General features: G+C 44.1%; 1 protein-coding gene across 4 annotated transcripts in view; it reads right to left on the bottom strand.

The window, feature by feature from the left end:
- Window positions 1–25,710, bottom strand: part of NEGR1 (neuronal growth regulator 1) — a 260,822-nt gene that overhangs the window by 131,381 nt on the left and 103,731 nt on the right. For all 4 annotated transcript variants that reach the window (XM_068690073.1, XM_068690070.1, XM_068690071.1 and 1 more), the window contains exon 2: window positions 19,847–20,079. In XM_068690073.1, the coding sequence (XP_068546174.1) occupies window positions 19,847–20,079 (233 nt within the window). The remainder of the gene's footprint in view (window positions 1–19,846; window positions 20,080–25,710) is intronic.

Raw genomic sequence — 25,710 nt, 5'->3', positions numbered from 1 at the left:
TTGTGGGCCCCTTCCCGAGCAGCCCCTGCTGCAGCCAGCGGTGTTCAGCCGGTGCGAGGGAGGTGCTGCCTCCACGCAGGGAGCCGCAGGGGAACGTCGGCTTCCCTTCTGCCTTCAGGCGGGATGGAGAAGGAGAAGGAGAAGGAGAAGGAGAAGGAGAAGGAGGAGGAGGAGGAGGAGGAGGAGGAGGAGGAGGAGGAGGAGGAGGAGGAGGATGAGGACGCAGCACCACAGGGGTGAGAGGAAGGAGGGTCCCCAGCCCCTCCCCGCGTTGCTCTCGAGGCTCACACACCCTGGGCAGGTTGGACCATGCGTGCTGTGCCCGAGGGATGCCTGCTGCCAGCCCCGGCTCTCCTGTGATGCTGTGTGTGAGGTTATGTGCAGCCTGGGATGAACTGACCCCACTCAGATGCACAGCGGCTTGTTCCCTGACTGAGTCAGTAGGCAGGGAGGTATTCGGTGTTTATTTTTATGCTCAATATGCAGCCTGGAAATCTGCGATGATTACATAGCATTTAAACCTGGGACTGCTTTCCATGCTGTTCATTTCTTCCCTAGAGTCTCTGCAGAGCTGCCCCCACTGCACGTAAATGCGAGCAGTATGATGCTGCGTGGACATGGGAAGCACTACTATTATGGGATGTTAATACGCACATATTAACATCCAGCTCAATGGATTTTGAAGGGAAGGGACGGGTGTGCAGAATGCAGTCACGCTGTTCAGCCTGCCCGGGTCTCTGCCACTCTCCCTTTTCCAAGAAGAAATAACCAGCAAGGAGTTGGCAAAGCTCTTGTTCCTCCTGCCCATTAACGTGCCTGTCCCATGAAAATACAAACAACGGCAGCGATGCTTGTGCCTGATGCAGTCATGCGCTGCTAGGATGCTAGGTTGGGGGGCTGCCATCACCATTTCCAATTTTAATTAATTTTTTAATTTAACAGTGATCCTTAGTGAGACTTTTCCAGCTGTTAAAAGGCGCCTCTGCAGCACAAAAACCTCACGACCAAACATTGCCATCGGTGGGTACTTCTGTCAGGATGAGATCGGTATTTGCAGTGTGGGGTTTGAGGATTTGCTCAACATTGTTTTTATTCTTTGCACTGCTCAGTAGCAGAGGTTATTAAGAACATCCTGTAAAATATTAGTTTTGGGACTCCATTTTAATGAATTTTTCCATGCTGGAAATAGATTAAAGACTCACAGAGTTAAAACCACTTCACCAGTTGAGGCCTTTCTGTCCATACAACTGCAGTTCTGGAGCAGATATAATTGTCTAAAATTATGAATTAATTATGGAACTTCTTATTTGTGCTTGAACTATTTTTTTTACATTCATTTAGGAAAGATTATGGGGTCATGGCTGGAGCAAAAGATAATATGTTAACTTTGGTTTTGAGCTCCTTGGCTCTTTGCCCTGGCCAAAGGGTCTGTGTCAGAGGAGGCACACCCAGACGTGTGCTGACCTCAGGATGGCCCTGAACAGCTCACGAGGACCTGGGAACAAATCCGAATTTGGGTTTTGAGTCTGTGATGAAGCCAGAGAATCTGAGTGTCCTGAGCTGGAAGGGACCCACAAGAGTCATCGAATGCTCAAGTCCAGATGCTGCGGCTCTAGTGGCCAAATGTGAGTGCTGTAACAGGGAGAAGGGAAGACTACAATCCAAATAAATAAAAAAGCAGAGCTCGTAAAGCCAAACAAAACTGTATTTATGCAAACCAACCATTTCCACAAGATCTTATGGATGCCAGGCATACACACTGGATGTTGTTTCTCACCATCGTGGACCATGACAGAAGAGGGAAGGTCGTGAATTTCAAACCAAGCGGCACCGCACCTGTCCTAGGAAAGAAACCTCACAACTTTCCCTGTGTTTCAGTAGTTTCCCATGTCAATTTACATGACTTTCCATATATCCCATGGGAAGGGAGATAGCTGCCTCTCTTGTTATGCCTTTTTAAAGTAAAATAAAATGCAAATTTTGCTTGCTGAGCTGTCAATGGGGTGTAAAGAGCTCCCTCAGAGAGCTGGAGTTCCTTGAAACCAAAATCTTTCCCTTTGAAATGAGTGGGGAATCTCTTCACACAGAAACTTGGCTGTTAACGGCTTGTTTACAGAAATTAATGGAAACTTTGAGAAAGAAATTACTTCTTGTTCATAGCAGACTTAGTCTATCTGTTCGACCAACAAGCCAAGCTGCTACAGAGCAGAAAGCAGAGCTCCTAGCCACACACACCCCGTGTGTAAGTGCCCTGCAGAAACGATCACCGAAACTCCATCAGAACATGAGGTACGTTTCCATCTGCCTGCTGGGATCAGACTTACATGTACAAATGTCCCTGCTGTACCTGGCAGGACTCAAAATGGGCACGTGCGTGAGTGAGCGTAAAGGTGCAAGACCCGCGTCTACTTGTGAAATTGGTCATTTGGGGCTGGCCATCTGCATGTGCTTCCAGGTACCTGGGATGTAGTCAGGGAACCCCGCTGAATATTTAGCCACGATGTTGTATTGAATGCAATTTACTGATGATTTAAATGAAGAACAAGACAATTTCTTTGGGGAAATCTGAATGTTTCATTCAATCTTAACCAAATCTTAACCAAAACCGTGTTCCTTTTTCAGGTTACAGAAGTTGTTTAAAAAGGACAGCTGAAGAAGCTGAAGGCACGAGGCACTGATTTCTAAAGAGTTATTCTAATTATCTGTTCCTGCATCTCATTAAGGGGGCTGTCATCCCTAATTCACCCCTTGGGCCGTATCGTGTGATAAGGAAATGACAAATATGACCCCATTCACGTAATGGCATTTAAATTTAACGCTGACTTGAATGGGATCTGGATTTTATAAACTGCTTTCAAACTCTTGACAAAAAGGACTGAGTGCCTTTGGGTGAAACCTTCCTGATTTCACTGTATTTGTGTGAACCCTGAATTAGTTCTTATCTTTCCGTCTCCCTAATTTGGGCCTATATTTTTTTCATCAACATTATTAAAGTATTGCCTGTAGTCTATCAGATACAGAAACTGAATGTTTTAAAATCATTAATCTACAAAGCTGGTTTTGGTAGGAAAGCTTGTTAGATGTAATATACATAACGTTCATATTTTTTAAACAAATAGTCTCTAAGTCTGATATTAGAAATAGCAAAAATTTGCAGCCTAATATTTCTGCTTATTCAGTCCCAGTGACAAAGGGGTGTATTTGTCTAAGCAAGCTATATAATCTTCAGCAAATTTTAAAAAGATCAGCACCTTACAAAATGTTTGAGATGAATACAGCATTGGGAAATAAATTACTGTAACATTTAAAGATTACATGTGCGATGCAAAACAATTCTTGTAAACCTGGAGTTGTAGGCATTCTTCAGGTGCCTTGCATTGAATATCTATTTGAATCATATTATAGCACAGCAATATCTATATTGCTATATTAAATATTAATCACAATATTTATGTACTGATTCTGTTCTTCATTTCTATTCAGTCTGTGTCACAATAAAGAGAATAAGCCATCGAGGACAATGCAATAATGGTCTTATATTGAAAATACATCTTCCTGGAAAAGCCCGATTCAATCAGCCACCTTCTTATCAGCCTTCTGAAAGCCAGCGGAGCAGTCCAAAAGGCAGAGGCAATTAGTGCCCCATTATTTAATGCGGTGTTTAACACCGGAGTTATTGCATGAATGGTGACACAGAGGTGTCTGCAGAAAATTGTTTAACTTAAGGAGAGGTTTTAATCTGAAAAGAGATGCAGGAAGAGACTTATGGCAAGTACTTTCAAACTGTGAAAACCTTGGGCAGGACTCACAAGCTAGCGGCGAGGCGCTTCCCCCCTGCTTGCTCTTACCACACGCACGGGTTTGGAGGTATTTCTGGGCAAAGCACTTTAACACATTCAGTCTGTTCAATTCACTACCAAAACAAAACAATGTGCTTCCTTTGAACTATTTCAAACAGAAAGATTCTTTTTTTCATAAAACAACTCTTATTATATGATGGAAGTTCTGTGTTAATTATCTTTATTTTCCCCCCCAAGGATCTATTTTACATAACAAAGCAAATCTAGCAAATCTGCCAACTTTTAAGGAAATTTTCCAGTTTTCTCTTACAGATGATAGAAGGGGAACTAATATATGTAAAAGGCAAAGTGGGGATCATTAAAACTTCAGTCTAAGTAAAATAAGAACATTTCTGAATCCTAAAGACAACAAAACAAGTAATCTGTTGGGGACAATATAATAACTGCCTTACATTGCTGTACTTTAGGCCTTAGTATTATAAAGCATTACAAGTAAGCCAAAATTTAACTATTTATTTTTTTTCTCTGTAATGTCTTTAGCAGTACTGGCCCTGAGGTAGGTTTAAAAATCAGAGGCTTATGAATGTGCTTGTTTTATCCAGTTCCTAAAGTGCTTTATAATCCATTCAAATCTGGGCACTCAAATTCAAGTTCACAACTCTCTTGTTCATTTTTTTTCTTTCTCTTTTTTCTCTTTTTTTTTTCTTTTAAATCAACACATTAACCCAAAGCCATGAATGTTCAAAACATCACAAGTGAAAAGAATGCCAAAAATACATCATAAATTAACAAATTTTGTATGTGCATCTCCTTGAGCACAGTTTTCAAAATTTACCCATGGGGCTAGGCTATTCTATTTGCAAAAATTCCTAAGCCATTATCTGAATAGCTAGGATAAAGGACCTGTGAGCTGTAGTATAATAGAAGTTAGAGTCATATTATAGGATTGCATAAAAAATCAAAGCTATACAGTTTTCATTTTGCTACAGAGTTTTCTTGTGTGGTGTGCAATATATTATATCTTGTACCATTTATTATCCTTGTTACTCGATCATAAATTATAATATACAAGAAATACAGCCCCAGTAATTTACGTCGTACAGTTTCTATTACATGGTTCCTTTAAGGAAAGTCTTCAAAATACTTCTGTGAAGGATTTGTTCCTATAAATGAACAGTTAGTGTTATACGACTTGTTCTTCCAAGGGAACAACATATCACTTAGTCACGCTGGATAAAGGGAGATAAAATCCTGAGGTATATTCAAATCCTGAGCATTATCTGATGGAAGCATAAATGTGAATGTAAGCCCTTTAAAAATTAAATGGTTTTACTAAAGTATTGAAGGATAAAGATGTGAACCGTGACTTTAGGGTACCGGGACTATCTATATTTTCGCTTTGTAACCAAGTGTTTTGCTGGATATATCTGATGGAATTAAATATCACAGAAGAACAACAACACGTATACTTCTTCAGATCTGGATGAAGCCGGGGTTTTATCTTTCTGCCTTTCTCCCCTTTACTGCTGCTCGGCACTTCCCCTGTCCCCGCGGTGACTGCTGCTTGTCATTGTCACTGCTCACTGGGTGGAAGGTGGAAATCCCAAAGGGCATCTGGCTGCAACTGTAACTCGCCAGAAGTGGGGGTTATGTCAATGACTCTCCTTCATCACTCATTTTATTGAAAAGATGCTTATATATCTGGATGAATAAAAAAACCAACTCACCCAACTCAGTGCTGTGTTAGATACTCGGCTCTGCTGCCCTTTGAGCACACTGCACGGCACTCCAGAAAGTTGTAAAATTAAGCATTTGCAAAATCAGTGCAAGAACGGCATTTTCATGCCTGTTTGCTTCAAAGGAGGCTCTGATTTTGCTAATTGCCTCAAAGAGGTCTTCGATTTACTGTTTGCTACAAACAGGATTCTAATTTAGTTTATCCTGTGAGCCTGCAGCTGTGTTTGAGTATGGCAGTACTTGGGTCTCGCTGAACTTTTCTGCTGAAATTGGTTCCCTCAGTTCTTTGTATGACATGTTTTTTTTCTTTGTAGACTGGGCTCAGTGCTTGCAGTAGACCAAGACTGAGACGTAGTGGCCTTTGACATCGCCACCTCTCCTGGCAGGAGAGCCAAAAATATTTTCTTAATGAATATATTCCAAAACTCTACATCATCACTGTAAGTATCAAATAGAAAAGAGAATAATTAGGATTATTCTCTACCATAAACCCTGAGTATTAACAAATACATTTTAAAAACTTCTTTCCTTTGTTCTTTCTGTTAAGGGATTCCAGATTAATTCATGCTTGCAGTCACTACTGGGCTGCTTTTTGCAACTTGTTAATGATATTATAATTACCGTTTCATATACCACATGCAGGCCCTTTCCAGGTGAAACCTGCAGCTGTTTGGTTACACCGGGGCGGTCAGTACAAACGGGTCGGTCAGTACAAACGGGTCGGTCAGTACAAATGGGTTGTCCTCGCAGTCATTCTGCATCTAATGCTCCTTTGTTACCTAAGGACTGAGGCATACCAGAACTATGAGTCATTTCCCTGAAATACTTCCCTATTCGTAAAATCCTTGCTCGGATACATTCCTATCAGTCCTGCAGATACACTGTACCTGTAAGAGAGCCTTGAAGGTGATGGGGAGGCGGGAGGTCATGCAGGGAGCGCTCAGCCTGGGGGGCACGCAGGCTCCGGCTTCCCACGCCGCAGCGCTTTGGAAAGGGCAAAATCCTCTCCCTGCTGCCAGCTGGAGAGCAGAGCAGCAGAAGCTTCCTCTGCTGAGGGCCCAATTTAGAAAACTAAACCCTCCAAAATTAGACCTCAGTATGAAGGTGTTTCAGATGGTGGAATTGGGAACAACAACATCTTTATTTCCCCCACAGAGACTGCACCATGCAGCCTCAGGTCAGGTAACCTCTGCATTCGCTGGCCCAGAATAATCTGATCCATAAAAGCTGTAAAGTTTTCTTTACATCTTTATGAAAGCTGTACAATAAAAGATGAACTTTTTCAAATGGAGATTTTCCAGGCAGGAAACACTTAAGCCATGTCCTTTAAAGCTTTCTTTCAAATTCCTTACCCTTCGGTATTACAGCAGCGATCTGTGACTTCACTTTCCAGGTTTTTTCCTAAACTAACACCGGGAGTTCTGTTTAAAGACACACATTTATTTTGCTCTTTCCAACTGGTGGATTTTGCTGCTTTAGAACATCGTCACCATCCTCCTTCCCTTGCTTAAGCCAGAAAACCAAAATTAAGCTGCAGAGGATTCCGGAAAGAAAAGTGTATGAGAAGGAACCGCTTCGATAAATCCTCCCCATGCTTGTTCATTCCTGGCAATTCTCTCATAACTATGAATCCAAGAAACTCCTCGTACAAAATATTCCTCTTCTGTAAGTTCCCAGGTCATAAAGGCATGCAAAGATGTAGCACCAAGAAAATTCAAAGGGAAGAACCACATCCTGATACACTGGAGGTGGGATTTAAAGAGCTAACTCACAATTATTATTTTTTTGTTTAATTAAATCACCTGTGCAATGCAGAAAAATTTTCTGTAGCTCAGGGAAAGATGTATGAACATGCAACAGAACCAGATGCAGCAATATCCTTGTCAATGGATGCAAATATCCTCTCTGCACTGTTTAGTACTGTGGGAATTTTTTTATCCTACTGGGCTTCACCCAGTGATAGATCAGACAGCCTCCACATAAAAACCTTACAAAGAAGAGCATGGCACTTATATGTATTTTTTTCAAGACTGATTATCTTGCAACTATAAACACCTGCAGATATTCTGTAATTAACGGAGAAAGGTCACATCTTTATTTAATATTCTGTGTGTATGCTTATGGATTGAGATCCCTGTGAATTTCTAGAAAGCTGCTGCAGTTTTGCAGTGCAACCTACGGCTGCTGCTGAAGCAAAGGGAATTCCTCTTCTCAGCCTAAACAGCCGTTTTATTTGACAGAATCTCCAGTTGTTCGAGTCCATGTATTTTACTGTCGTCTGGTTTTCCTAATGAGATCTTTCCACCCCTTCCTGTGTATGGATTTCTATTAATGGACTGGTCACTGGAGGTAGAATATTTTTGCCTATGTATAATTTATTCAGCTTTATGAAATACTCTGGTATGCTACGAGGTCATGCATCAGCTTTTACTAAAGCAGAGTTAGCTACAAAGGATATAAATCACCATCCTCTGCACTGTTCTGGATAATAATGCCATCTCTCAAGGATGTCATTAATTTAAAAGCAGGTACACAAGCTCCGCAATTTCCTTCACCCAGCCTATGGCTGGAAGCAGAGCAGCAGCATGCAGTGCAGGTTTAAATGCTATGTGTTGTATAGAGAAATAAAAGACAAACACGTTCTGTCTGCCATGAGCATCTCCAGCATTAAAGATGGAAATGCAGCACGGAGCATCCAGCTCCTTTTATTGCACGTATCCTATCAGGGTCCCCCAAGTTTACTCCTCGTCACTGCTTACGACCCCCATCCCATTCCTACTGGTGCTTGGCCTAGTTTCATTCCTACAGCTGATGCTTCTGCAAAGAAAAGCAGTGTGGGAAGAGGCTGACAAAGAAATATGAATTGCAAAGCATTGAGAACAACAGCCACAAGGCAGCCCACGCCCCGAACACCTTCCTGCTGGCCGGCACGGCCGGGCTGGGCTTCCTTGCCCGGCGAGCATCGAGCTCCAAAGGCGATGTTGGGGTGGGGGGCGAGGTGGGAGGGAATAAGAAAACCTTGCAAACTGCAAACCTGGCTTGGTGCTACAGAAATAAGGCTGACGGTGGTACTTTTAGATAACAGTCCATTTTAAAGGAGAACGCTGCTGATGCAAATCTAACACACTTAAGACCAGAATTTTGCTGATGCTTCACCGAGGCACTCTGAACCATCCAGGAAGTTACAGCACAAATTGCCTGGCATTTTGGCTCTGCGTGTTTGGGTGACAGGCCTTTGAGCCCAGCTTACACCCGTGGTGGCTGCTGGCAGCACGGTGATGCCACAGTGGATCTGGGAGAAATGCTGCCTGTGGATCCCTGTAAGGTCAGAGAGGAGGGATTATCTGAGAACCACACCGGTGTGAGGGACCGTGCTCCTGCCTCCTCAGAAGCAAGCGCGTTGCCCGGTCCCATCTAATGCTGGGCACAGCCCTTGCTCGTCCTGGCTTTAACACTGCTGCAAGTGTTAGCAGATACAATGCTGCTTCTGTAGCTGTGTGCAGACACAGAAGCAAAGTAAAGTATATCGGCAAAGACTGTACAGGGACAAATAAAATAAAAATGGTAGAGACTAATTACAGCTGTGTTCCTCAGAGAAGACAGCTTGATTGTTTAAATTTCATAGAAAGGGAAATCTAAAACAGATCTGTCAACAACTTTCTGAAGAGCCCAAACTACAAGTCATTTCACGCTTTTACAGATTTTACTGTCTAATTATTCCAATAAGACTAATGCTTAATAGGGTTTCAAAATTCCAGACAGTAATTTCAATGTTTTTAGTTTTTTAAGCGCATTATATTGACACTTACAACTGGTTGGGTTTAGGGCACAACATTTTTACCTGTTAGAAAAAGCAAAAGTTATGTGCAGAATTACAGTCAGTAAGTAGAAGAACTTTTGGACTGGAAGAGAGCCAAATCTTCTACTTCTGACTTCTAAACATTCGCTACTGACACGCACTGCTAACACAGCGATCCCTCGCAATTACAGAATCTTATCTGTTATGAAAGACAAGTATACAAAATATCCCTCCATATCCAGCCTTTATATTCACCCTATTTGTACTGAACGATGCCATAATTCAACCTAAAATCTGAATACAACTGCTGGGCACATAAACACCACGTGCATATGCTCAAGCACCCCAGTACAGCCATTACTAACAGATGGCATTAAGGCACAAGGACTCTAAAATCTCTTCCTGCCAGTTATCTGGTGTATGACTGTGGACATGTCACTTAAAAATAAATGTGGATGAAATATCCACCGATTTTATTTATCTCCACCAATGCCCTGCTGGCTGGATTTTCATATTGCTAAGCATCGTAAGTGCAATTTCATGCTGTGAATTGTGCCCATTTTCATTCTCTCTAGTCTGTAATGGTCCCCACTCTTAAAATGCAAGATAATACTTTTCTTTCTTTAGCAGTAGTTATATAAATTTAATCCTAGTTTAAACAGAGTCCAGCTATAAAAGGACAGTCATTATTTATTTGTTGACAATGCATTGATTTTAGTCCATAGCTAATGTAAAAAACTTTTCACTGTATAAGTTTCCAATATGTCTGATCAGTACAGTGCAAGAGACCGAATTTAGAATGATTTGAGAGCAAATTCAGAACAGTGACAAAGTCAAGCAAAGAGCACCAGGAGCTGGAACATGACAGGGTGCACAGCTGGCAGCCAACTGCCTGCTTTGTGAAGAAGTAACAAAAAGTTAGGGCTATTATTTCTATCATGTTGCATTGCTCTAGCAGTGGCTTCCTAAAAGAAATTACTGTCAGCTTCTTTATTTTTACCCCATTTCCAGCCTCTCTCTCTTGGTCTGCACTAAAAAGTGGGAAGCAAGGCTGGGGTGGAGGCAGGAGGGGTGGGAGACGCAGGGCAGGAAGGCGCTAGCAGCAGCATCCTCCTGTAGTGGTTCTTGCAAATCTTCTTGGATTTACAGCTTGAACCTTTTGAAATGCTTTGGGCACTGGTGAATTTAGGCAGGCTGGGATTATCCCCGACTGGCTGACCCCACAGCTCCAGGCCGCCGGGCAGCAGGGGCTGCACGCAGGTGGGAACCAGAGCCAGAGCGGCAGCTTGCAGCCTCCACGGGGCACTTCAGCAAAGTGATGTGTTAATGAAAACTTGCACCTAGGTTTTCAGAATTTCAAAAGGTGAAGTGTTATAAAGGTTTTTGTTTGTTTGTTTGTTTAATTAGACTAATTTTAATTACATTCAAATGCCCATAATCACCTGCACTGGTACTAGGAACACTATTCCCAGTGTTTACAATTACAATTCTTTGACCTGCAATATAGCCAGCTAAGCAGTTTAAAAGGTAACGTGGAATTTCATTATTGCAGCAAAAGACTGGGTAATTCTCCAAGTCTTTGCTGTTAACCAGTCAATGTCACGGTATACAACAACACACACCAAATTGGTTCTGCCCTCAGGTTTCCATGGTGCTCTTCTCTCTGGCTTTAAGAAGTTTGCAGAAGGTTATGTCTCATTTCCAGGTTTGCCCTGCCCGCTACCATCCCTGCCAAGCAGGACGGGTGCCACTGTCCCATCCTCAGCACCCGCACCCGATGCCAAACAGGAGCGCAGGTAAGGGCCAGCTGGGCCAGCAGCCCCCTGCACCCCTGCCCTGCTCCCACAGCCCCTGCCCTGCTGGGGGCTCATGGCCACCCCTGCACTCCAAGCAACAACTGCAGGATTTTGGCTAACGTGACAGAGGGGAAGCATGACTTGGCTGCCACCTAGATTCCCACAGAGCAAATCTTCCTGCTGTTGAGGTGCCGTTTAATTGCATTTGTGGTAAAATGAATCATCTTTTGTGCCCTGGAGCCTTGAACAGTCTATTTGTTACTGTAAATGAGCGATGGGTTCTAAAAGTACATGTGGACAGAGCCTGATGTCCATGGAGGCACGATCCTCTCCATCATCCCTCAGCAGCACCAGAAGACAAGTGATGCTGCAGGGAAAGCCTCGCTCTTTGGGAAGCAGGGATGGGGACCATAAATTCAGTTGCCATTTATTTCACTTTTTAAACATTAACGGAACTTGACAAAAGATTTTTATCAGATTATCGTATTTCAGCTACGATATTTGGTATGTCAGCTGCCATTAGTTTTAGTCAGTCTAAGAGCACGCTGCTGACAGAGGCCGTTCCCGCAGAAGCACCCAGCACCCAGCAGGCAGGTGCAGGATGCTTGGACATGGCCCAGGGGCGCCCACCTGGGCCTGGGAGCAAGGAGGAAACCACATCTACCACCCAGCCTCACGGCACAGTGCTCTGTGAGGGGTTGCTCCATTTTACCATTTCTCTCCATTCCATCTTTACTGAGGTGGATTTCATATGTGGATCAGTTCCTTTCCTAGTTTGGAATGAGCAGAATGCTGGAAGTAGCACCTTGTAATTGCTATGCAGAATGCTGTGCAGAAGAACTTACTGAAAACCTTACCATGCCAAAGTTTTCACTCTAAAAATACTTTTATATCTTTTCTCCTCAACCTCATAGAAACAGAAGATAAGGATTTTCCAAAATGCTTAGAATTCATCTAGGGAAAATAAGTGTTTTTGCAGCCTCCTAGTTGAACTTCACTAAACATTTAGATTAAAGTCCTTTCTGCAAGAGAAAACAAAAGATTCTAGATGTAACCTGCACCAGGTGGGATAATTTCCACATATATTTAACTTTCTGTCTTTGTTAACAATGCTCCAAGGAAAAAATTAACTTTAAAACATGGGACACCTTTTTTCTCCTGTCAACTGACAGTCTAGAACTACAGAAGCGTAAATAACAGGAAATCCAATGAAAAAAGAATCAGATAAATCACAGTAATCACAGTGATCACAGTGACAGGCAGCAGAAAGCTCAATAAAATATTACACTGTTTACTCAGGGTAGAGACTACCAAAGCTGCTTGCAGTGTTGCAATGATGGTAATGAATAACAAAATAATTACCATCTCAGTTTTTCCAGGCCAGCCCAATTGCCTTTAATTGAAACAACAGGACTGTGAAGAGGCATTCAGAGAAGGAATAATAGAGCCTGTAGGAACAACAGTCAGAAGAGCATGTGCTTACATGTAACCAAACCCGTCAAAGTGTTATAAGCCAGATTTTACATCTTTACAATAATCCTCCTGTACTTCATTGCCGTTATGAAATAAGGTTCTGGAGGATGTGTTCAAATGAACTTGCATTTGAAAAAAGTAATTGTAATTAAAGTCTCGGCATTGCCACAACCTATTTTCAGCTATGACTGTATTTCTGAGGTAGTATGACCAAAAAAAATGAGCATTTTAATTTTAGTCTTCCAAGCGACTCTTGACAGAGTATTGACTCTTGAGTGAAAAAGACCATCAGTGTTTGTGCTGCGAAATTCTGTGGGAGCAGCACATTGGGTGACCATGAAAGCTCCCAGAGTGGGCAGCCCTGGCACTGGCTCAGCGTGCCAGGCGCTGCCAAGGGGCATTAACCTGGAAATTGCCTTCATGTGTTCCAAGTCAAACACTTCCAGCTGCAAATTCCTTGACAAAAAGTCTTTTTGTTGAGATGGGGAAGAGTAGGGAGGTCAACGGCACTTTCAGTAGAAATAGGAAGAAACTAAAAATCTGGGTGCAGCTCTGGGTGCCGCAATATGAGAAGGACATAAAACAATTAGGCAGTGTCTAAAGGAGGGCTATGAAGGTGGTGAAGGATGTAGAGGGCAAGACATGTGAGGAGCATCTGGTGTGTTCAGCCCCGAGCAGAGCAGGCCGAGGAGAGGCCTCATGGCGGCCTGCAGCTCCCTCACAGGGGAGCAGAGGGGCAGGCGCTGAGCTCTGCTCTCTGGGGACAGCGACAGGACCCGAGGGGACGGCATGGAGCTGGGACAGGGGAGGGTCAGGCTGGGGGTTAGGGACAGGTTCTGCACCCAGAGGTGGTCGGGCACTGGGACAGGCTGCCAGGGCTGTGGTCAGGGCACCAACCCTGCTGGAGTTCAGGAAGCGTTTGGACAACGCTCTCAGACACAGGGTCTGGTTTTTGTGTGGTCCTGTGTGGAGCCAGGAGTTGGATTCAATGATCCTTGTGGGTCCCAGTTTTTATTCACACCATCCACTTCAGTTATTCTTATGCAAAGCTATGGATTTGCCCTGTGCTTGCTGTAATGCTGATAAGCCCCAGAAGACAACCGCCCCACAGCGCTGACACAGCCAGCAGCTCCCTTTGATACATTCTAAGCATTCCGAATTCGCTGTCTCTCTAAAAGCCTTTTTAAAATCTTTCCTTCAAAAGGGTTTGTCATTCTTTCGACAAGTTGAGTGCCACACAGCTTTTCCAGCTGGCTGTTTTTGCTGTATTCGGGGTGATCTCGTGCTCGCAGAGCTCCCCAGGCCGCGGCCACGGGGCTGCTCACGGCCCCCTCCCGTGCTGTGGAGGCAGCGGTGGGCACCCTAACTAAGCTAACTGACTCCAAATGCAGAATTTAATCATCCACATTTTTGCCCTTCGCATTCAATTACTATGCTCATTAAACTAAGCTGTGCGTTTTTGCTTTACGCCTTATTTTTCCCTTCTCCCTTCTGCTTCTGGCACTGTTGCATAGTGCAAGGAGCTGCTGAAAGTCACCTTGGGCTCCGCTGGACACATCTTTTGTAAGGCTCTCACAGGTCACAAAACAACTCATTCAAATTAATTCAAATGTAACAGAACTAATATACTTTGGACCAGAGAGCAAATGATTATTTTGTGTTGATTATCCTTTGCCTGCAGATTTCAGAAGATGGAAATTTCAGGCTTATAATGGAAATTCAGTTGCAGCCGTGACTGTAAAGCAGCTCCAACATCACAGAATTATGAGTTTCAGACTAGTAGAGCCCTGCTGTACTTCAGATAAAATATTCCCGATTTACATCCTGGTAAATGAGATCACCTGCTAATGCAAACATTTTCTATGATTTAAGGCTTTTAAAGAAGGGTAAAAGCCATACGTACCCATCTCAGAGCGAACGAGCCCCTGCAGCTCATTTGAATGCCCTGAGCTCTATGAATGTGGGAGGGATTGAATGAATGGATGAAAAATACAAGAACTGGAGAAAATGTCCTGATCAGTCATTAACGAACTCTGCTGCGGATGCAGCCGCTGGTAGCAGCCAGCCCCACAGGTGGGTCCGGGAGCAGGCGGCGTGGTCAGCGGTGGGGCTCTGCAGCTGAGCCCCTGGCTGAGCCACCCCACCCCTGCAACCATGCCTCTGGGCCTTTTACTTCATGTGCTGAGCAGGGACAAGATGATAACAGTGGCTGGCACTTGTGAGTTAATTTTATAACGAAAACTGACATCCTACTCGAGTGCTGGCAATTTAAAAGAGTAATGGATTGTCAGTTTTAGCTGGAAAGTGGTTGTTATATGATTTTAGAAGTCTTTTGCATATTTATTTTGTCCCACTTTAAATAAATTTGGGTAAGATTTATCTCGTTAGCTCCAAACGCAAGTCCCTCTCGGCCTGATTGAGGAAACAAATTAGACTTTGCAAACATTGCAAAGACTAAATCAATACATTAATATTTAGGGGACATTAAGGAGGTTTATTAAACAGAAAAAGGGCCTTGAGTATTACTTTGGAAATATTATACATGTTTAAATCAAAAATATAGGTTGTGGTTTCTGACTGAATCTATAAATTGCATTTGCATAGACAACTGAATTATTTACACGCACGGAGTTCCAAGCACAGACTGCGCACAGGCACAGGATGCCAGGGGCAGCACAGGGGCACGGCAGCAGCTTGCATGCCCCGGGGCTGCTCCCAGCGTGGTCCCAAGAGCATGGTGGACCCAGAGCATACCAAAATCAAAGTTAGGGCCTCAAGAGACTAGTGTAGGAGACTGTTTGTGTCCCTGGATCCACAGCGTCAGCACTTTGGTGCCCACGGAAAGCACTGATGTGTCATCAGTGGGGCTGCTGCGCCGAAGGCATTGGGTCTTGTAGTGGTGCGGTCCTTCAAGCCATACGTTTGTCCCTCTGTCCTGGGACCCACACCACACGTATTATTAAACGTCACGAAATTCCCTCCCAGCCCTCATTTTGCTATCTCGAGCGCAGCAATTGCCTCTGGTGTGTCCTGCGTTCCCCAAGGAGCCCAGAGGCCCTCCCTGGGTGGCGGGGGGTCGCACACGGTGCCCCCCATCACCGATGGCCAGCACGCCCAGCACCACGTCCTGACACCTGCACGCGGGTGGCAGTGGGGCTGTGACCTTCGGCTCAGCTCGTGGGCAGAATTAACTCTGGGGGCTGCTGGTAAATGTGTCTTAGTATTTCTGCACCTTGAAGGGGAAACACAGCTCGGAGGATGCAAGCTACACTTTGATAGAATAAATGCCAGATTAGAAATGGCAGAAATGGCAACCTTTCCGTAGGAAAATTATGGGCAATGTAGTATGGTAAGAGGTATTTAATTTTTTGACTTAACTACAGCAAGCTCCTGATATTTAAATCATCTGCAGTTCACGACACTGCAGATCAAGCATCTGGCTCTGATGTAGATTAAGTTGATTACAAACTCCTACCTTCTAAACTTTTAATTAATTACTTCATAATTCTCACTCCCATTTAATAAGGTCACCGAAATAAAGTTAACTGGATTATCTTCCTCTCTTTCATCTGTTTTTTCTTTCACTGATGTAAATGGGACTAAAGACACATTAGGCTTTTTTCTTTCTTTAACAATTATCTCAAATAATTCTCATGGTGCAAAAAGGTCTAGCTATGCAATAAGTAGCACTGATCTAAACTTGACTTGGAGGTCTCGCTACAGCTTTGTGCAGGGATTTGGCAGGCTGAAGTTCAATGTCAGGCTCTGCTGGTGGCCAGCTCACCAAACCCTGCCGGGTCTCTCCCTGTGTTTGCACATGGGGCAGGGATGCAGTGGCACCTCCTTACCTTCAGCTGTTTTACTGATCATTTCATCTCAATTTTTTGTGCACAAGATCTGTGGTTTAACCTGCGAGTGTACAACATGTGGCCCAATGCAGCCAAAACTGTGTTTGGGGATCCTCTTGTAAAGTGCCAGAAAACAGATAAAAGTGGAAGTAATGGAGGCGGGATGAATTTATTGAACGTTCATGCCAAGGAAAACAAAACAGGAACCATCCACAGGCTTAGCCAGGGAGGCTGGCAGAAATGCTGATTTTGTGGCTTGGACCTCTTTACTTTTCTGTGTTTTACTCGTGGAAATTAAGACATCCTTAACCCACTAAAATGTATTTATTCTCTGAAACATTTAGATAAATAAGATCAGAAACTGTCAGCCCAAATAGCAGAGTATTCAAAATGAGAGCTACGGGATCTGTGTGTATAGAAAGATCTCACCAAAGAGAGAGAGAGGGAGAGAAGACAGAGAGGGAAGCAGAGTTGGATTTACACAGCTTTTGAAGTGGAGGTTTCACAGCAAATAATTTTTCAGTCTGGAGTTTAACCTATTTGAGAGCTTATGATCAGACATAAGTCTTTATTCATTTAATTTACAACCCACTGCATACACCCCTGGCTCCTCCAGTTCTGCTATTTTCAGAAAGAGAATGTCTTCTTTCAGTGTTATTCGATGGAATACAGCCTGTAGGGCAGAGGAATTTTAAAGGGCTAAGTCTTTGCTTTTAAATTTTTCTTTGCTCCTTTATTTCATGTGCCGCTCCAGATCTGCTGCTGATCATTTATTCACAGTGTAAATGGAAACCCAGCCCTTTGACTGAATGATTTTACTTTGGCTAAAGATCTGCTTTTCCCTTCATTTATTTTTCCCCACTAGCAGAAGTTATTTCTAATCTTTCAATACAAAGTCATGAACAATATAAAGGGGAAACATAAAACTGCCCCCATAAAATGTTATTATGTCATCCCTGCGAACCCCGTTCTGGAGGAAAGCACACATAAGCTACAGCACCAATTAGCTGTTTGATGTTTCCTTTACAGCCTCAGTTACTTTCAGACAGGTCTGTCTCCATCTCAAAGGACACATAAATCTCGCACTGCACCTCCTGAGCCCCGGCACAGGGAAGGTGAAGCAGGAGCTTTGTGAGCAGCGCAGCCATGGGTGACCCGCTCTGGACGCTGTGCGTGGGCACGCTGTGGTGAGGGGCTGGGACGCTGAAGGCAGCAGCAAGCACAAGTGCAGGGCTTGCAATTACCTAAGTGCTATTAGCTAAGTGCTAATGGCACAACACAGGAAAAAGTAGTTGGTGATTTTTTTCAGCTTTGTCTTGAAAATGGTTCTCTTGTTCTATCTGCGATTCATAGAGCTGCTACTTCTTTCTTACATAAAACTGAATTAATATTGAAGAAATTGAATACATACACAACTGAAATAATAATTGATGCTGTCACAGCTTCTTCATTTCAACTTCCCAACCCAACTGCTTATAAAGAAATCCGTCTGTGTTCCCTGAAGCCCCCATATAAGCAGAACACACACAGGTCTTCACAGAACAGCTGCCTCTGAGGAAAAGTTGTAAAAATGACTGAGTGATGGCTTTCTGGCTCTCCTGACATTCTTTATGCCACAACTACCCTTAGCGCTTACAAAGTTAGAGTCTAACATACAAACCGTCGGGGTCTGAAGGTCCAGCGGTTAAGAATAATTAGTCTGAGAAGCATTTCATACGTGTTACTTGTAAGGGATTCTGGTGTGCCATATGGATTAATAGAGATTGCCATTTCAATTCTTCTGTTTTATATTCATTGCTTTATTACTCATAAAAATGCAAAAGAAAATGTTAATGATGATTACACCAAAGACTAATAAATTAAAGCCTTAGGTTATACTTTGCATTTCTGAAGATATAAATGCAATCGCTTAATAATTATGCATATTTTAACTATTGAGTTATTATTTCTCTATATTTTTGCAGTTATCCTAATTAATTTTAAGCTCCTGTTTATATGTTTTATAAATGCAATTAATTTCCAACTATTTTTTTAGCCCCTTGTGCGAGGGCATTAACTATTACAAAGATAATCAGAACTAAGAATTGTTCACCCTGGAACAGCGCTATCAATACTGCGTAAAGCTGACACCCCTGCTCTGCAGCGCCTGTACCAGAAAACCATCTCCTGGAAATAAATGGACTTCTCTACTTAACGATATTGGGATCTTAGTCAGTACTTCCGTGAGAAAATTGCGGTCTCGTTGAAAGAAAAACTATGGATTTTTATGTTACAGCAAAATCAGCTTACATTTGTCTTAACTTGTTTATTTTGGTCTTAATGAATTGTGCATTTATATTTTTGAAAGAAACCTGCTTTACTCACTCTCATTTGGCTGACGAGTTAATTCTTGCTGTTATAACCGTGTTTGTGATGGCACACACCAGAGAAGACACTCGAGGTGCTCAGATGAATTACTCTGCCTTTCACACACCAGCTGAATGCAGACACCTGGGTGAGAGCCCCGGGGACAGGACGCCCACCCCACGGCCAGGCTGAGGGCGATGGGCACAGCCAGAGCCCCCGGAGCCGTGGCTCACCGCTGGCATGCAGCACGGCCTTGGCACTGCTCCTGCTCGGCCCCGTTCTTATTTCTGAACACGTCTTGGCAGCACAAAGACAGTGAGGTTGTTTCTGGCAATACTGGGTTTCAGTGTGACAATGCAGAGGCTGGAAACCTTCTCCCAACTCACTACATGAGCATGCACCCATACACGATGCCTAGGCTGAGCACAATGCAAAGCAACCACATTTTGAGCCACACAGGAGACTACAGCAAACGGAGAGACACCTGCACAATACCACTCCAGGGAACAAAACTGCTGTACTTGTATTGTCCTTTCGTATTTTTGCCCTCCACATAACAACCATGTTCAGGTATTTTTCATTAAACTGTGCACTGAGACAGCCATCATGAGCTACAACAGAGCACGTCTGTTTTGAAATGGCCTGCTAGGACTCCTGGCCACTTCTAGCCCCCAAAGGAATGACTGCAGCTGGGGATCTGCTCCCCCAGCAGAGGCTGCAGGTAAGCCAGGCAATGTCAGAAATTTTACCAAAAACAGGCAATCAGAGCTAGCGTCAACTGCTGAACCATTCAGTACTATCTATTTGCTGGGACCTGGAACCGACTGTCAACATACATTCCAATTTTATGCATGACCAGTGAAGGGCAGGTAGACTTAAATAGATCAAAGATTGGATTGCGAAAACACTTTCTATAAAATATATACAGTCTGTGGCTGCATATACCAAAAAAAAAAAAAAAAGTGCTTAGCTGGCTTTTCCCATCTATAAACACAGATTTTTCTAGTACATTTTCCATGACAATTTGCGATTAGTTTAAACACATACCTTGTACAGTTAAGTGCACCTGCATGGTTCTCGGAGTATGCTGAGTTTGCACAGAGCAGGTGTAGGGACCATCATCTGTCACATCCACGTCCTGTATCTGCAGGCTGTATTCTCTTCTATTTGCTGTCGCGATTGAAACTCGGGGATCTACTGACCACTTATCACTTCCAGCAAAAATAATACTTGACCGATTCAGCCAGGCACCTTTTGACGCTCCATCTTCCAAATAACACCTGGGGAAAAAAAGTGAAACCATTAAGTACGCAAATCTAAACATTTTCAAACACCATTAACCTGCCATTGATTTTTTACACTGAATACAGCTACAGTACCTTAGACTTGAACCTCAAAATACATGAGTCATTTCTTAATTCGCAAATCATCATAAAACCAAAATCCGATCTTACAAGCAGGCAATAAATAAATAAGTCTTTCGCTATGTTCTCCCTGTCTGATTTCCCTGCTGTGAGTGCTCAGGGCAGCAGCAGGGAGGAAGCCTCGTTTTTTCCTGAGCTCAGCTCAGTGCCTGCCTGTCGTAGCCCACCCAGGGTCAGTCCACGAGGACCAGCCATGGGCCTGTGCAGAACCGCTGTCCTTCTCCTAAGACGCAATAAACTTCTGCTCGTTTAGTTAAGGAACCAAAAAACTTTCTCCACTAAAAATTATAATGACACCTTAGAATCTAAAAAATGTCTTTTTCTTCTCAACAGAGAAGAAATTGCTGATCTCCTGCTCAGGACATCTTGTTTGAAGCAAGCGTGCACTCAGTTAGCACGGAGTTTCCTGCAGACAGCAATGAAAGCTAAAGCATAGTTCTGCTACAACCTTTTTAAGACATTCATGGTATGGTAGTGACACAAGTAAGCGTGATTTGTTTAAAATGCCATTCTTTAGCTTTTGCACAGTTATTGTTTATTAGCACAATCACATCAAACACGGTGTTCTTAGGGGTAGAAAAGTCGCCTTAATCAGAGCCCGGGGAGTACCGACACCGTGCAACAGACGCAGCTGCACCCCAGACAGATCCCTTTCTTTCTACATTGTAGTTCAGAAGTATTCCTCCAGAAAGACTTTTTTTTTGACTGAGTAAAAAGTGCAGCTGTAGAATGAAAATACATCTATCTGAAGAGTTTGACAGCATTTCGACACAATACCTCAGGGGTTTGAACACGGCACTGGAGATTGCGAGGGAATTGTGAGCTGAATGCAGCAGCCCCGGTACTGCCAACTGTCCAAAAGTAATCAGTTGGAAAATACAAAGAACAAGGTGTATTGAAAAATCTAATCCGTAGTCCATTTCACCATCTGTAGAATCAAATCCCAGTAGGACTATTAAAGGTCAGTGCTAATTGAAAATCTTTTCTGTAGATATGCGACCAAAAAAGAAAACCCAAGCCAACATCCTGGCATAACGGCAGTACAACCTTCTCCTAAGGTAATTAGGCCCTGCAATATACTGCTGTTGTCAGTATTTTGTGTCATGCGTTAGAAAACATTTGCAATTTCTCTAAAATAGCTTTTCCTCTCGTATCGCTCACTTGCACGCTGGGACGAGGAGAAACGCACTCTTAGGGATACCACAACGGGTCCCTGACAAGTCCCAGGGGCAGGGCATCCAGCACAGTTACTGAAACTTGTAATAGCAGGAATAAGGAAGGGATAAGAAGGAATCAAGGAAGCGGGTAAGAAGCTAGTGAGGAATTCTGACGGCATTTCTCAGCAACTGGCTCTCGAGTAAGAGGCGAGCACCTAGCTGGGAAGGGCAGCTCACGCCTTCCCTGCCTGCAGCCGTGGAGGATCCTGATGGCTTAGGGCTTGGATTAATCTTTCTGAAACATCTGGAGAGAGCCTGGGGACACCAGTGATGGGTGGGAGAGCGGGAGGCTGGGCAGCATTCACAGGCACTCGGCAGTCCCAGGGGCACTGCGACATGTGCCAGGGCAGCGCCGTCTGGGTTCCACCCGGCTGCAAATAATGATGAGCAAAGGCTGTCTCGACTAGGGATGCACTCTTGAACTGCAGTCGGAGAGATGATTTCTGTGAGCCGCAAGGAAAACACATGAAGGAGCAGAGAGCCAGGAGAGAAAGCATAATGACGGGAAGAAAACCATTAAATACCAGCAAAGCACAGGCTGTGCGAAGTACGGGAATACAGCGAGAAGGCAGGCACTGGAGATACTGCAAGTACCTCCTGGCCACAGGCAAGGAAACACCAGCTGCAAGAAGCGAGTGAGGAGACAGGAGGTGAGACCTGAGCAAAAGAAATCAGAGCTAGCTTGGGCAGCAAGCACGGGGAAACAAGGCTGGGAGAAGCGTGCCCAGGAGGAGCAGCTCGGACCCGGATGGAGCAGTGCCCAGCAGCGCGCCGTACGGAGCAGGCAGAGCGCCTGACGGGGTCCAGGGCAGGGAAAAGTCTGAACGGATCCATGGCTGAGAGCAGGAAACTAGAAATCCAAAAAAAAAAAAAGTAATAAAAAGGCACTATGTGACTAGAAAATAATTACCATTATCTACATTTAAGGAAATGGGGAGAGTGAATCAGGCAAATGTTAGGCTAACCACTGGGACCACAATGGAACTCAGGGCTTTAAAATGACTTCAAAAGTTGAAGGAAAGTAATTCAAAGTGCAACAGACTAATGGGACATTTTTATTTGATAAAGAGGTTCTTTACATGAAGGAAATCCAACAGCAGAAGATAATGCAATAAATCTCTTTGATAAAACATTAAAATAGTGCAACTATGGAAACTGTTAAATAGAAGAAAATGGTGATTTAGTAGCTTAAGCATATGGTGGCATTGTTTAAAGGGAAAAATGACATTCCCATTAGGAATAAGAAACTAGAAGCATCGGGCTGAAATTCTTCACAAATGGATCATGAAAATAACTATTCAGTCATTTAATTAATGACCTCAACATGGAATCTGAATAGAAAGATAACTCTGATAGCAGCTGCGTGTGGCACAGGGTAAGGAACCAGTTTATATAGCGGGGAATTGGGATGTCAGAGGGAAGCATGGCTTTGAGGACAGAGCTCAGCAGAAGCTTGTGAGTCCCTGCAGGAGTTCTGTGGGCTCTGGACTTGTTCTACAAGTGCAAGGAGCTGCTCTGAAAGTCCTCCAAACGCTGACATATTGATGAGAGCCAACAGAGGGTTGGGGTGAAGCAGGGAAACCTCAGACATTCCCCGGTATTTCTACAGCGCGTTTCTGCAGCAGCTGGGTGCAGTCAGTTACCGATGGGTGTTTCTGGAGGTACAATTTCACTTCACACTGGCGCTGACATTTATTTATGTGTCACTGTCCCCCTCCACCATGCAGGAAGGCACTCTCACCAAGATGAAGCCAACCCCTCCTTGCCCAGCACACAGAACAGCCTCACAAGTGCCCCGCTGCCTGGGCAGCTCGTAAGAACCAATTAGCTTGGCTTAGGAAGAGAAGGGCTCACAGAAGTTGAGATTTGTGGTTAAGAATTAACGACAGAAGTAGACTTCCCATCAGATTTAAAGCGAGCTCTGGGACGGCGGCTGCTGTCCTGGCTGGGAGCGGCACGGGTCCGACCGAGCCCAGCCTCCTGAGCGCGTTGCCCATGAACACTGCCCGGGGGTGTCGGGGCTGGCACGCTGAGAAAAGGCAAAACGGAGCAGCACAGAGGGCAACGTGGGACCTCTTGCTGTTTTATCTGATACACAAAAGTATTTTACGTGCAATAGCTTTGTAAAACAAAGAAGCTTTGAGTATTAATGCCTGTACTCTCCTAGTGCAGGGGTGTCGTGGATAGAGGTGAAAACCTGATAAAACCAGCTGTCTTTTATGCAGTGCTAATTAACAACAGGAATGCAGTGTACAACTGCGCTGTAAAACATGAAAACCGAGTGATAAAGATGGAAGAGAGTTTTAGTTGTTGAGGAAGACTTTCAAGTTTGATGGAAAAAAAAAAAAAGGTATTTCTACAAAAGTAACAAGGAGAAACCATTTGGGGCTCTTGTTCAGACTGTCTGAGTGTGTTGGGTTGTGGAAGCACACCGGGTCCAACAGAAGATGCTATTCAAAAGGGCTCGGATACAGGTCCTTCCCCAAGCAGGCTCCTTCAGCACCCCAGAGCAACCTTTTCTCTACATTTACTCAGAACCCACGCATATTCCCTAACCCTGTGAGAATGAGATGACGTGAAAATGTTGCAGAATTTGGCAGAAATATTTTGCACAGAGTAGCCTTTGAATTAAATAGCAGCCAACGTGCAGTATTTTCCCAGTACGCACGCAATACACAATGGATAAAGTGCATATTTACTCCATGGAAGAAGCAATCAAATGATTCATCTCAGAAATGTTTTCTAATCTAGCCAATTTTATCCCTTTCTGTGTACAAATCACTTCTCATTTCTGAAAATGCATTTATGGCTCCAAAGTGTCCTGCAGGCAGCTTGGATTGCACATTCGCCCAGGCGTGGGACCGGGCACTGCAGCAAAGCTTCCGCTCTCCACACCTAATTTCAGGGGAATGAGGGCGACAAATGAGAATTTTTTTCCCTTTAAATGAAGGATTGGTCTCCAGTTTTTCCATGCATTTATAATTTTCTACTAAAGAGCAGTCTTTCCATACCCCAAACATGGGGTGTAACCAGCTGACTTTGTATGGATGAATGTTTGCAAAGAACCACCAGGAACAACAAAGCTGTCGCGTCCTGGGGGCAAGGAGTGGGCAGGAGGCAGCAGGGAGGAGACAGGGGCCTCCCGGGGGGAGCCAGCAAGAGCTGTGGGAGGTGAGTTGGGATGGGGCACAGCGGGGAGCTGAGCCAAGCCTTGGCCTTCGGACTGCAGCAGAGCACTGGAGCAAAACGTGATAAAAAGCCTCAAAGAGGAGTCGCCAAGCTAAGCCTTACAAAAAGCCTAAAATTTGGTTTTGCGCTGTGGGAAAATTTGCCCTGGAGACTTGCAGACCTTCCAGGGACCTGAAGCACACCCACGAACGTTTTCAAGAGAGTGTGAGCAGAGGGCTGCTTCCATGCAACACTATGAAGAACTGGGAGCCTCCACTGCAGTTCCTCGGGATTAGCCCAGTCCTCCAGCGAGGAGCCCGACTCCTGCTCAGCACCTTCTGGGTCTACGAGCAGCAGATGTGGCACCCGATGAGGCCGGAGCCCCACAGGCCAACCCCACGGGAGGTGCCCGATGCCCCCTCCTCACCTCTGCCTCCATTCAGTCTCCCTGCGCATCACGGCAGCACTTCGCCAGTGCACATTTTCAACTCCATGCACAGCACCGATTATTTTTATAAGTTAATAATAGCATAGGAGTACAATTAAGGAAAGCGTAACAATCTTTGAATAAAAGAGAGTTTTGCTCTTTTTACCTTTACATTGCTTGGAAAATTATCGATTAAATTACAGCTGAACTCAGAAGATATTTCTTCTGTTTCTAAACTTAGAAGATTGGAAAAAAACAATTTATTTTGTAACTGATGATGGTAATCAGAAATTCTCTACTCAACAAGCATAAAAACTAGATTTTAATGTTAGTTGTCATGTGGATGAAGGTATTTTACAATGTTTCTAATCATTATTAATGGGGATGATCTTCTGTAATTTGTAAGCACAGAGAAATACAGTCTCACCCAGTTTCCTCAAAGTTTTTAATCCTCTCTTTTTGATGCCTCCCACTTCCCTAGCTCCCCAGTCCATTATTTCCCAATAATGAAAACACAGACCTATTAATCTCCGTAAAAGCATCCCTTCCCACTTCTTTAATTAGGGCTGTGCACGTCCTTTTCCATGACTGCCCCCAGGGTGCTGCAGTGGAGCTTGTGCCCCTGTCCTGCACACCCCCTGCCCGGGGCACACACACACAGCCGGCCTGCCCTGC

This window comes from Anas acuta, chromosome 8, assembly GCF_963932015.1.
Source record: "Anas acuta chromosome 8, bAnaAcu1.1, whole genome shotgun sequence".
Classification (NCBI taxonomy): domain Eukaryota; kingdom Metazoa; phylum Chordata; class Aves; order Anseriformes; family Anatidae; genus Anas; species Anas acuta.
Note: the sequence above shows the minus strand (reverse complement) of the source record. Positions and strands in the feature narration are given on the sequence as shown.